This window comes from Cupressus sempervirens, chromosome 6 (genome assembly GCF_028749045.1).
Source record: "Cupressus sempervirens isolate cs-2001-9-10 chromosome 6, ASM2874904v1, whole genome shotgun sequence".
NCBI lineage: Eukaryota > Viridiplantae > Streptophyta > Pinopsida > Cupressales > Cupressaceae > Cupressus > Cupressus sempervirens.
Genome location: NC_143123.1, coordinates 259887613 through 259901741, shown reverse-complemented (window position 1 = coordinate 259901741; position 14129 = coordinate 259887613). Strand labels below are relative to the sequence as shown.

The 14129-nt window shown below is 35.7% G+C and overlaps 2 protein-coding genes and 1 long non-coding RNA gene across 4 annotated transcripts in view; 1 reads left to right on the top strand and 2 right to left on the bottom strand.

Moving 5' to 3' along the window:
* The window catches only part of RUS4 (root UVB sensitive protein (Protein of unknown function, DUF647)), an 81459-nt gene that overhangs the window by 45587 nt on the left and 21743 nt on the right, over positions 1-14129 (top strand). For both annotated transcript variants that reach the window (XM_089787754.1, XM_089787752.1), the window contains exons 6-9: positions 7945-8050; positions 8217-8319; positions 8513-8661; positions 8767-8832. In XM_089787754.1, coding sequence (XP_089643880.1) covers positions 7945-8050; positions 8217-8319; positions 8513-8661; positions 8767-8832 — 424 coding nt within the window. The remainder of the gene's footprint in view (positions 1-7944; positions 8051-8216; positions 8320-8512; positions 8662-8766; positions 8833-14129) is intronic.
* Positions 1240-2653, bottom strand: LOC149552233 (uncharacterized). Its single transcript, XM_089789536.1, has 3 exons — positions 2383-2653; positions 2070-2257; positions 1240-1963 (listed from the first exon to the last, which is right to left on the bottom strand). The coding sequence occupies exons 1-3, from the start codon at positions 2550-2552 to the stop codon at positions 1347-1349; spliced, it is 975 nt and encodes a 324-aa protein (XP_089645662.1). The 5' UTR covers positions 2553-2653; the 3' UTR covers positions 1240-1346.
* LOC149552232 (uncharacterized) lies at positions 3445-3885 on the bottom strand. Its single transcript, XR_016353354.1, has 2 exons — positions 3709-3885; positions 3445-3536 (listed from the first exon to the last, which is right to left on the bottom strand). It is a non-coding gene; the product is annotated as an uncharacterized LOC149552232 (long non-coding RNA).

The following is a 14129-nucleotide window of genomic DNA, read 5'->3' as shown; positions in this document are numbered from 1 at the left end:
ACAACTAAGAAGGGGAGGATGAATAAGTTATTCGACACTCATAAAAACTTTTCACATTGTCGGTAAATGGTTAACATACATCTATTGCTACTTAAGATCTTTCGGTTAAAGAACCATAATACACCATCAAAAGATGAGTAGTGAAGCATAAGTACACCGACACAATGAATATTATATTTTTACATGGAAAATCCAACTCGGGAAAAATTATGCAAAAGATAATTCTCATGAAATGATAACAACACCAACTAAGGTGGCACTAATTAGGTGATTTAGTATAAGGCTAACTGCCAAAACAAGGGGTATTGCCGATAGGCTAATAGCATGAGTAGGTGCACCCTGAATATAGAAAGGCTCACTGCCAATTCAAAGGCTCATTGCTAATAGAATGAATAGTGAAACTGAAATATAGTGTTAGGTCTCTGCGGTTTCAATTAAGAACTGATTGCACCTCCCCGATCAGTTGTTTGCAATTTCATTACACAAAAGGATCACAAATACGCACTTGAATTGCACTCTGACTTGAAATGAATATATTTAAACTCCCGCCATAAAGTTATTGACCAAAACATATTTAAAATGGGACACACCACCTCGAGCAATACAACAATCCTCAAGAAAACTAATACACTACCACAATATTTGGTGCCAATGGATATGATGGACACGTTAGGCAAAACTGCTGGGACCGAAATCATCAACACGCTTTACAAAGGATCCACCTAAATTATAAGCCCCATGCAACCACCAAGACAATCCAAGCAACCATCAAGACATGAAATAGGATCACCATTAATGCTTACCCAACGATCATGAACAACACATGAAGCACAAACTATCAATGGGAAAGATAATTAATGCATAACCAATTGATACACGAAAATGGCTAAAAACCGGTCGATTTACAACCACCGATGCACCACCGAAACACTAGGAGGTCGAGATAAGGATGTTGACACCATTGATGTAAAAATCGCCTGAGGAGATTAATTGCCTAGGCCTGAAAAAGTTTAATCGGGAAAAATCGGGAAAAAATCGGGAACTAAAAAACCACTAAATTTTAATAAAAAAATGCGATTTTTTTACAGAATTCAATGTTTTTTTGCATCTAATGACTTAATTACTAACAATACATAAGAAACAATCATGTTTAGATATATATCAATGCAAAAAGAGTTATTAATCGGTAAATTACTAACAAGTAAGTAGTGACAAGTTGTAAATTACTAACAACTAACAAGTTCACAACACATGAGAAGTATTCTCATAAATAAAGTGTCAAATGTAAAGAGTTCAAATAAGCACATCAACATGACTACAAATAAGTACAAATGTCAAATACAGGACTACATCTTCCTCTTCCCAGTCACTTTACTAGCGAGTGCGGGAGAGGGTAAAGCTCTAGAACTAGAACCCCGCAGGGTTTGTGCCCATGTCTGTGTCTGTGCTAATGCAGGAGATGGTGTAGCTATAGAACTAGATGTCGGTATCTCCACATTCGCTGCGCGCAAGATGTCAAGGTCCTCTGCAGTAAGCTCAATGTCATCATCCTCATCATTGCCCTCCTCGATGTCATCCAAATCGATGTCATATCCAATTCCACCCCCTTCCTCCTCTGCAGCCTCCTCCGCGGCCTCCCTCTCCAAATTGGAGATGTCCTCCTGTGTAAATAAGGGAGCCTGCTCCTGTGCCGTCCAATCATAATAAGGATCTATTTCATCCAAATCGATTGGCCCAAGAGGATCTTGTTGCGCCTTTTTCATGCGCAATTTAAGATTATATTGCACATAGACCATGTCATTCATCCTCTTTTGGGACAACCTGTTTCTCTTTTTTGTGTGGATGGCCTCAAACAAACTCCAGTTGCGCTCACAATGTGATGCGCTACAAGGCTGTGATAGGATTCTGAGAGCAAATTTTGCAAGATTTGGAGTGCTTGCACCCCAAGTGGTCCACCAAGCCACTGCATCACAAAAATTGTACAAGTTAGAAAATACTAATAGACAACAAAAAATGAAACATAAATATTAATTTAGCATTTGAGATTCAGAAGTTTGCAAATGTATTACCTGGGGTTTGTGTAAGCCTTGCTCTCTTGCAGAGAGAAGTGGAGAACACCTTGCCTCCTGTTGAAGTGAAGATCTCCTGCTCAGCGATAATTTTATCTCTTGTTTCCTCGCTGGTTACCATCTTTTCGACGCACTCACTTAGGCCTCTGATGACCTCTCCATCAGGATCTGCATATGTACCATCAGCCCTAAAACCAAAAACCAAAAACAAATAAGTCTTCCAATTTTAGTACACACCCAACACCCTACGAAAGCAAAATGAACTCAAGTCTTCGTTAACTTAAATTTGAGTAAGAATGAGCTTACAGTATACCTAAAACGTGGGTTGAGGAAATATCCTGCTGCATGAATGGGTTGGTGAAGCTGATTATTCCACCTTCTATCAATGATCTGCCAAATGGGTTCATATTTGATGCTTTCCCCCTTGTAATAATTTTTGACAGATTCTTTGGCCTTGTCCATGGCCTCATATAGTTCACCCATTGGCGTTTGGTCTCCATCAACCAAACGCAAAACTCCAACTAAAGGCTCAGACACCTGCAATATAAATTTGAAATTAGTTGACAAGTTACAAAATTATTATTTACTTGAGTTACAAACTTAGTATGTTATAAAGTTGTAATGTGTAAACTAAAACTTAAAGTTTTGTAGTTACCTTTACTATTTCATCAGCCTTATCTTCAAAATATTTATCAAACACAATCCGCACAACATTCTCTCCTTCACTCTTCTTTGAAAATGTGGAAGCAAGCCATTTTTTGGAAACAAACATTTGCTTCAAAGAAGCCAAATTATTGAGAATGCTTTGCAATGTCAAAAAAATCGTTGCTAACCTTGTGACGACAGGCCTGACAATTTCTTTGCCATCAGTGTGCTCTCTCATCAGGCTAAGGACCCATGGGTGATTGTATATGTATTTTGTCACCCGCCTTGCATCCTCCACAATTGGAGTGACCCACTCAAGTTTGCCCATGTCCTCCAAAAGAAGGTCAAGGACATGTGCTGCACACGGGGTCCAAGAGAGAGTGGGGTGCCTCTTCTGTAGGAGTTTTCCTGCCAATTGTAAAAGCAAATACTAATTAGTTTCCAACTTTTCAAATATATCAAACTATTAAAAATTCTTGTTGTGAAATTCACAATGCACATGCAACATAAAATTACGGTTTACCTGCTGATACATATGCAGCAGCATTGTCTGTGATGATTTGCACCACATTTTCAATGCCAATCTCTAAGACCATGTTCTCCAACATCAATGCTAATGTCTGAGCATTTTTTACCTTGTTGGAGGCATCGATTGATTTCAGGAACACCACATTATCATTACAGCAGGCCATAAAATTAATTATGGTCCTGCTCTTCCCATCCGTCCACTCGTCAGAAAGAATGGTGCAACCAAATTTTGTCCATTCTTGTTTCTATTCCTCAACAAATGCTTTGGCCCTCTCAACAGCATTTCCAATAAGCCTACAAAAACAAAATTTAGTTATGTCTTAGATTCTTAGTAATTTAAAATTGATTTAGACTTTAGTAATCAACATTCTAATTTCTAGATAAATTAATTAAAATTTAGAACTAAGTAAAAAGTTAAAAATTAAAAATTAAAAGGAAATCGAGTGTAATAAAATTATTCACTTACCTGCCACCCAACACAAAACGAGAAGGGGACTTGTACCCCTTTCCTGCAACTGTCAACCCTGTGGCCAAAGCCTCCCAATAGGGACTGTCAACAACACTAATAGGAAGGTTGTTGAAAACCCAGAAATCTGCTAGTGCATTGTCCAACTGGTCATGGACCTCCTTATCCATCTAGTGGCCTCTAATGAAGGTTGTGCACCAGGTGTGTGCCTCGGCACAAAATAGCTCCCTATCCCAGAAGCACCTGCTGATCCTGATGGTGCGGAAGTGCTAGGAGGTGTAGGAGTGGGAGTGGGAGTGGAACTCGTGAAAGAAAAAACACCCTGTTTGTGGACACGCGGTCCACGATAAGAGCCAGCCATGCTCTCAATGGCTGCCTCCTCCTCCTGAACATCAACGAAACTGCCCTAGGTCTCTGCTATGGCTGCCCTGACATGCAATTTATTCCGCTCTCTTTGCAATTTTTTTTGCTCTCCAGCTACGAGCAAGGCATTTGCAAACCTTTTTATTTCTTCTGTTGTATTCTCACAAGGATTCGTATCATGTTTTGAGATCCCTGCGATGTGATATTTGAACCGGTAAATGCCCCCAGATATTACTTTTTCACATCGAATGCAAATCACTTTGGTTGGTTCATCGGGTGCTTCATAGGCATATTTCCATGCTTGATCTCTCGCATTCTTTGGCTTGGTGCCAATGTAGCCTGAGGGGCATGGAGTCAATGGCCATTTGTCTGCCATTTAAAACTGCTGCGGGCTGCCTACACATATAAATTTAAAAAAAAAACTATAAATAAATTATAACAAGATCAAAGTTAACAGTTAAACAAAGAATTCAAGCAACATTCCAATAACAGCACCAATAAATTGAAATCCAAATAACATTCAAACAAACTAGCTGCTAGGGTTTCAAATTTTTTTTAAAAGGGCAAATTTTTAGCATAAATTCGATCTAGAATGGAAAAAAATGCAAATGAATACATTTAATCTTGCTTACATTCATCAAATGCATTCTTAACTAGTTAGGAATGCATTTTTATCCATTTACATGCAAGAAAAAAATACAATCTTTTGCAAAAACAAAAAACAAAGATTCAAATCACTTACCTAGTAACGAAGAAATCGAATCAAAAGGCCTCCAAATGCACTTGATTCTGCCTATTTCTTGCCAAGAACTCCTTCTCTATCCTCTCCTCTCCAAAACACCCTAAGCAATGTAAAAACATAATGAAAAAAACGTGTTTTTTCGTCACTTTATGTGACTGCCGGGCGCGGGCGATTTTTTTGCAAAAAATCGCGATTTTTAGGCGATTTTTTAGGCGATTAATCTGTGATTTTTTGGAAAAAATCTGCAAAAAAAAATCGCGATTTTTGGGGCGACTAAATCGCCGGCCCCAAAAAATCGCGATTTTATCTCGTATCGCCGATTAATCGGCGATACTCACATCTATGGTTGACACTAATGACAACCATGTGGACATCAATGACAACCAAAATGATAACCATCAACCTCACATTCCAACAATATCATGGCATATGATCTTGTTTCTATTCAATATGTCCCTTTGAATGCCATCATCCTTGTGTGCATCATTCTGATTAATATTTTCTTAATTAATGAACAATAGCTTTCCATGTTACATGAGATAAACTTACAAGACCTCTTAGAGAATGCTTTGATACATTTAGATTTCAGAGTATTCTACGTTGCCTTCCATGATCCTTCATCAAGAAAAAGAGACAAAACCACTATCTTGATGAAGGGTCACATAGTGCGATCCAAAATGTTATGAAAATTAACACAGTTTTCTCCTTGAACTTTAATAAATGAATCCATACTTATTCTTGACATATGTGACGTCCCCCTTAACAATATAATTTAATAATATATATAATATAATGAAATAATAATAATAAGAAAAATAATTTTATAAATTAACCCTTAGTTCATAGACTTAGACTGGGAGAGTACTCGGCAAGTCCAAAATTTTCTGCTCGACAAAAACTCAACAACGTAGAAAGTACTAAAAATTAAAATATCTTGAAGAAACATATATTTTTTATAAAATTCAATTATAAAATGTATTAAATTAGAATTTACATCTCAATAGAGGAAATGCATATTTTTAATGCACTAACATCATGTGAAAAATGCATCTTAACAACCTTTTTACTTGCACTGACATTTCTATCTACATTTTTTACATCTAAAAAAATGCGATAGTTAAACTTGAGAGTAATCGCCCAGCCAAAAAATTGAGAGTACTCGACAACTCTGAGAGTACTCGCAGAGTTAACAAACTATGAATAATCCAATATATAATATATAAAATGTTAGTAAAATTTGATACTATGAATAAAGTAAATATATATAACGGATGATCACTATTTTTATTAACTCATTAATAATAAATATAAATAAAATACAAATAAAAATGAAGGATCAAGTTTGACTAAGTGAAATAGTTGAGAGAGTCAAAGAATAAATACCATATAGAACAACTAAGTTTTTGACTAAGTAACTAACACACGACTACTATTAACCAATTGCCTCACATATTAACCCCAGCTATGAATGGACAAGTCTTCTCAGAAATAGAATGGCGTGGCATATATAAGTGAGGACAATGATTAGCGAGTCGGGGGAGTATTGGATCATTGCCGAAAGACACAAGATGCAACCAATGATCACAACAAACACGGAAGCATACCTACGGCAGGAAAGGATATGCAGATCATCAGCGAGAAAACAAGAAACTCAGACAATGAAAATAGCGAAGTTTTCAATGACATTGAAATGAGTTTTAAAAACACACAGCAGTCAACATATATATCAGCAACATTTACGTGCCTAGGAATGTAAGAATAACTCCATCCCATTCAGCACTTACATGGGAAAAGCCACTGGTATGGAAGGTTATAATAGAGTAAGAAGGATTGAACCGTAGACAACCAGACTGGGAATGGAAATACATAGACAATGGGCATATGATTTATATATGCATCTTAAATCTACACTATGTTGCAGATAAGGCATGTTGATATTCTTCTAAGAAGAGTAGAAGCAGAGCAGGATAAATACGTAGTCGTATTCATTCATGCCAGAGTAGAGATCAAAATATTACATTTATACTGTTTACATCAGAGGGCCAATAAGGCAGTAAATATTTACAATGCTGGTAAGCATTGTGTGACAGGAAATTATATAATTACCTATCGATGGGCTACATAATTTTACTTTTATACTATTATGTATCTAACAGCTAAATAATGATTTACATAATATTGTAATATGGAATATATATATATGCTCGTATATATAAATACATATATACTCAAGACCTGTTACTATTTGGCTAAGAAGTGAAGTTTGTGATGTTACCAAGGAGGGGATTGCATAAGTCCAAGCAATGGATATCTTTCCCAAGATAGGGTAGGGGTCAGCATTCTAGAAAGCCTTGAGGGCAAGACCCAAGATTGGATACGGACGTGGACCTGTAAACTTTGAGGGAATCCATTGCATTTGGTATCTAGGCAACTTCAATAACACCTACTCCTACCGTCTTAAGCTGGAACAGTAATAAGGTTGGATATGACGAATATACAGATAACCTTAATCTGATCAAATAAATGAAAAGTTCTTTTAACTTCAAATGGCTTATCCCTTAGCTTGGGACATAAATATCAAATCTATGTTAATTTGGTAATAACCAAGACTAACCCCAACTAGGGGACATTACAACGTAGTTGCAGCAATAATTTTTTTCTTCTGTTAAGAAGTTTTGTCTTGAGCACAAGTTGATCAAGTCATGGACATTTGCCATTTCATTCAGGAGTTCTCGTTTATTGTCATAATATTAATCTCTGCCTTTGAAATAAATAAATATGCATAAATTTTGACTGTTTTCTTCACAAGTTTGAGTCTTGTTATTATTTCTTCTAACCTTATGTTTGAAAAGAATCAGAATGTATTATTGTGTGGTCATCTAAAAAAAGGAGAATTGGTATTATTGTTTCATTCTTTGTTGCTTGGAATTTTGCTCTCTCTATTTGAAATGTATTTAAAGATTTTCTAACATCTGGTATTCATCCTTGTCTCCATGTTTTTGTATTCTGCTGTGCACTTGTAAAGGCACAGGTTGCTGAATGCTATTTAATTTTACTGAGAAGGCATAAGCTAGGTATTTTATTATACTTGACTGATGTTTCATTCCCTGTGACTTTCTGTGTACTTGCAGAATAGAAGCTGCCCTTCCCTTCATTATATATCCATTTTTTACTGCAATAGATCTATTTGCAATCTACCAAGGGCTCAAATATGTCCATCTTCCAACATTAAATAAAGTAAGGTTATTAACTATGCTTTGGAAATGGTATCTTTAATTTACATTTATCGTGCTTGTGCAGTATTGACTTTAGGAAGTATCTTATGTCATTAATTTTTTTAGGGATGGTACATATAAGTGCACCTAGCATTGTTAACTGTTATAAAAATTGGACTTCAATGCAGGCCAGGATTGAGATAATTGTGGATAATTGGATTCACTCGAGGACAGTACCATCTACTGGAGAAGTAAGCAATGTTGAAGGGATACGATTTTTTCATCCCCCGGGTTAGTCTAGACTCTATTTAACATATATTATCCATCATTTATTTTCTGCCTAGATGGTATAATGTTGAAATGCAAAGACATCCTTATTTTTTACATTTTATATCAGATATTGGCTTGAAGTTGTTTTATACTGAAGTAGGAATGAGTATATGTGGTTATTGAGCTTACAGATGACTTCTAAGATTGGATTCAGGCAGCAGGATTTTGCCACTTAGAATTGGATTCATAAGTGATAAAGAACAAAGGGCTGAGATTATGAGATCTGCTCTGCTATCCATGAAGAATGAAGAAAGCTACTTTATCTCCATGGAGCCTAGACATGGTTTCCCAGGGAGGCCACAGGTTATTGTTTACAGAACCTTGCTGTTATTTTCATGTAAATGATGGTATATTCTGTTTTTATTTCACATGTGAGATTTTTCCAATTTTGGTTTACGCATATTGCAGTTGCGGTTGCTGCTTTGTCTGCATAAAAAGGCAGCTGCAGTGGATATTGTTATGGGTGTGCTCCAGGTATGGAATAGGAATCAGCTTCTGTCCGAATGCTTCTAAATTTCATGGAAAGAAGACTAAGTGCATTTAGCAATTGACCATATATCTTAGTTTCATGTAGTGGTGTTTAGGAATAGTTGTCACTAATAGCTAATTAGAATAATACACAGTAGTTAGGGTTAGTGCCTCCTGAAATTGAAGGTTATGTGCGCTTTGTCCATTGTAGCTTAATTGGAATTGGAATGGTGCTGATGTGCCTTAGAGTTGCATGTATTCAACTATTGTAGAACAGTGATATTCACCGGCATCAAATTTTCCATGTCCATCTTATACAAAACAGCCTGCATATGTAACAGCCAACATAAGGGACATGCTTAAAAATACTGTATTATAATCTCCTAACATAATTGTTCCGATTAGTTATTAATAAATTTTTCCATTAACCCATTCTGAGCTTAAATGCCAACTATGAAAGGCGCGGTAGCATTATTTTGAAAATATAGGGTTATGATTTTTCTCTCACTCTGCAGGCTCTAAATTTTATAATTAGAGCTGTTAATATAGTCACCTAACATAATCCTTATTACTACTGACTTTTTTTTCCATTAGCCCATCCCGAGTTGAAACACCAACTATGAATGGCATGGTAACATTATTTTGAAAATACAGGACAGCCAAAGTTTGAGAAATTGTTTGAAAACTACATGCGATTTCACCATATAAAAACTAAATATTTAGTTTAATGAAGGGAATATATGACAATAGACTCTTATTTTTCATCATTTGATTTATTAGGCTACCATTCTTCAATTTTCTTGTGCTTAGCATTGCAAATTAGCTCTAACAATGTAGGAAATATTGTTTTCTGTCATGCCCGCCACCTGATGAAACAAGAATGATATAAAATAGTCATTGTTCCACCTGATGGAGCTCTAAAATTTGGCCTCCATTTGTTAATTTTTTTTTAGAGTCTTGATGAAGTTTTCATTGTTGTCAATAAGATTGATGGAGTTTCTTCTTGTAATGAGTGTGAAGAATCCTAGAGTGAGTTTCAAGGAATGAAGCGGCACTTATTAGTATATAAGGATGAGATAAAATTTCCAGCCATAATGAATTGGACTGATGAAATTCCTTTTTCACAAATCTGTTCTGTTCCAACCTAGATGTCTATATTGTTCTTTATCACAAATACATGCTGGGCTTGCAAAAGGTTCATATCCAGATTCCAGATTAGCAAACTCTTGAATTACAGCTGTATGTTCTTTAGAAGAAATGTCTCAGCTCTTCATTTTTTGGCAGATTTGAGATATATAGCTATTCGTACCTATAAATGTTCTGAAACATAATCATTCTCTCTGCTTAAGTCTCACAGAATATTACTTCTGATTTCCAACAAGAAGCCCAATAATCAGAAAAGGTCATGACATAAACATGCAGTATCATGCCTTGGTAGCAGCATACAGGATGTAGTCTGTGAAGAACAAAATATGATGGGTGGTGGCTTTAGGTCTGAGCACCCTCTTGATTCAAATTATAACAAAAACCAGACATTAAGCATGGATGAGGCACCAGTAAAGGGAGTAGACCTGGAAGGTTATGTACATCTGCTAGAAATGAAACGAGCCCATACCACTGTGAGCCTTCAGCAATTAACACCAGAATAACAAGAGATATGCCGTATAAGGGTTTTCAGGATCAAAACCAATGCACATATTGGGTGAAGTCCATTAATTGAAATGAAGCATTATGTTTTGAAATTATCATTGGAGCGTTATTTAGGGCCGGATTTGCATTGCTTTGTATATTCATGAAGTTACACCTCTTAAAATAGATACATATTGCGAGAAGATTTCCAGTACGATGAAGATGTTCACGTCGAAAATACAGATCACAGTGGCAACCCAAATACTTCCATTGCGAGTTATAAAGTTTGAGATTTTCATTGCCGTTAATGGTTATTGGCCGCCTGTGAATATTTCAAATTATACGTAGGATGGAAGTCGAAGTCCAAAATGAAGCCACCACATCCAAAGCTGTGAAAGTTGAAATACATAGGCAATGATACTCACCACATATACAAAGTAATGAAAATATTTTGCACTGGACCATTGGGAAATTTTATGCGGTGGAAGAGAAAATACAATTGAAGCCATTTGCATCCAACGTTTTGTGATTTAAAACTCGCGGGATTATTATTAATTTATTAAGGGAAGGATTATGATAATTAAAATCATTCAAACTATCAAAGGCACTAAAAATTTCTCTTCAAAAGGTGCGATTATGTAATTCTAATATTATGACTCTTTGACTTTGAAAAGTCATATCCTCAAATGAGTAGGATATAATTAGGAGTTCTTTTATTCAAAAAGATTCATATATCCGAACATTTTATATTTTGAAGAAGTATTTATATTATTTTGTATGGAGGGATAAGGAGCTTGATATGACTTTATAATGTAAATTCAATTATTTTATTTTTATAATAAAATAAAATGTTCTATGTTTATTATTAAAGGCGTGGAGATTTAAACTGCAGGCGAATCGTCTTTTGTAATTATCTTTTGGAATTTTGTATACAATTTAAATATCGGATAAGTAGACATGGTCATTTAGCATTTTAAATTTGATCATCGCAGATATTGTGAAATATTAAATCATTTCCGCATCTGTGTCTAGTTTGTCTCCCTATTAGATGAGTTAAAGTTCAATTTGGACTAATTTAAGATTGCATATATATTTGATTTGTCGCATCTTGATTATTTAATTGTTAGTAGTAAAGTGTGTAAAACATTATAAAGTTGTATAGTGGAAATTCACTGAAGTTGACTCTTTTGCCCGGATGAGCAGAGGCACTGGTCTTTATATTATTGAAGTAAGAAAATTTATATATTCCTTCTATAAACATCAAATTCATTATCAACAAACTTTATACAAAACATTCAATTATCAAGTACTCAACATCCAGTTTTCATTTTAATCGAGTTCGAGGACCTTGCTAGTCGAAGAACTCCAAAGCTTAAATTCGCTATAGAAAAGCCTTGAACTAGACACACAGCGTTTAAGGTGAAGGTTTACCTGCCTAGGTGTAGCGGAGCCTGAAGTGTGGAATTGATTGAGAAGTCCTATTGGAGAAGTGGCAAGCTCTTGGATTTCCAATTTGCAGTTTTGGGAATCAACACCACCGAGCTTTGGGACAGGGAGCTAAACGGTCTAAATTTGCGCATATATCTTGGACAAAAAGACCTAGTTTGCAAGATAAGTATTTTTATGACTACTACACAGTCAGTTTCCTCCTTTTTAATCAACCAATACTATTATAATTTGACTAAACACAACCTACTAGGCAATAATAGTAGAGTCAACCACACGATATCATAATGTAGTTTGAAACTTTGAACAATAATGCAACCAACATATCCAAATTTTTGTTGACCAACACAATTGAATGACAATAAATTTCAACTCATGAAAGTAAAAGGCATCTGAGTAGTCAATTAAATCCCTCGACTGAAAGGCTAATATTTAGACTGTAAAATCATTACTAGTTCTCTCTAAACAAAGCCCAATTGACATAGTCATTCTAGGCTTATTCTCAAGCTACGCTAATGATTTATTGTACATTTATAATTTGTCTTACCATTTTAACTAAAAGGGTTAGACCTTACTAGTCAGCACTTGCATAGTACGTTCTAATCCCCAAGACTTGGCATCCCTCTTGATTGCAAACTGAGTAACAAGGATTGTTACTGAATACCAGGCAAACACAACTTCAAATCCCCTTCCCAATAAGATAATCGAGTATTTTGAGGTTTTCTAAGACAAACAAAATGTTTGTTAATAAATAATGGTAGCCTTGCAACACTTTGCCGGACAACCTCCCAAAAGTCAATGCCAATATAAATAATGTTTGAACAAGTGTTAGAGTAAATAAGCTTTTATCTATTTACTTGCCTTAGTTTACTTAGGCCATCATAATCAACCTTTGATAATCTGGATAGTTTTTGGTTTTCTGATTGGGAAGTTACCTACCCCCTCCGGCATTCTTGCCTTCATAATATGCTATTATACACTATGAAAATTATTAAATAAGCAATCAATCATTTCTCTTGCATCTCATCTTTAACCTCTTATGGTTGGTTGTCTCCTATTGTGATGTTGAAGACTGCAGCTTCATGGTGTTTTCCGCTCATCTTCTATGACAAGAGAAAAACAACAATCCAATTCACTCTTCATCCATGATTCTAGCTATTGTATCGTCTTAAATGAAAGCACTTCCATGTTAAGAGTGTTTATCCCTTCGAGTAAGTGGTTTGGGGTCATGTCAAGCACCTTGAATGGGTCTTTGCATGGATTTGGTAGTTTTCCCCCTGTTTTGCTTCTCTCTCTCTCTCTCTCTCTCTCTCTCTCTCTCTCCAGCTTATTTCTGAAAACCTGCTCTGTGAAATTGAGGACTTTGACTTTTGGGTCAAGGTCGACCTCTCTCTCTCTCTCTCTCTCTCTCTCTCCAGCTTATTTCTGAAAACCTGCTCTGTGAAATTGAGGACTTTGACTTTTGGGTCAAGGTCGACCTCGACCCTGAGCTAGGGCAAGGTCAACCTTGTCCCTAACCCCAGGTCTCATTTTCAATTTTTGGGAGTTTTGGGATCTTGGGCTTCAAAAAGTTTCTTTTCTTGCTTCTAGGTTGGCTATTTCAGGTTTCAGAATGGTAGACCTTTAAATTACATCTAATTTAGGTCTATTCTTAGGGGTTAAGTTTAAATGGAATTTAATGCTCCCATGTCAGCCTTCTCTATGAGTTAGTGCCCTAGATCTCTATATAAGGAAGCTTGCTTCCCTCATTTTGACGTCCACGATCTAGGAGCAAAGCCAGTATCTACTTTTAATGAAGAGCATCTACGATCCATTATCAAGCATTCAAACATTCTATCATTAAGCATTTAAGTTCTCCATTGAAGATCAAGGATTGAAGCATTCAATATTCATCATTTAAACCCTAGATCTAGCCATCATGATGGTGTGATCTTCCTTCAAGATCCTCTGTTCATCTTCAAGTTCTATTCATTCTTTTATCAAGGTGGATTCTAAGCATATACTCATGGAGGTTTTGATTTACATTTGTTAATGTTATGTTCAAGCTTTCATATCATATACTTGTTTACATTTCAAATACAATTGCATATCTATTATTATAGCTTCATTGTTAGATTTACTTCTACTACTTGCTAGCATTCTCTATTTCAATTCATTGGTTTGACCAAGGCAAACTCATCATCGAAAAAACAAAACCATTTTTCTTGCAGATATAAGTGTGGAATAAT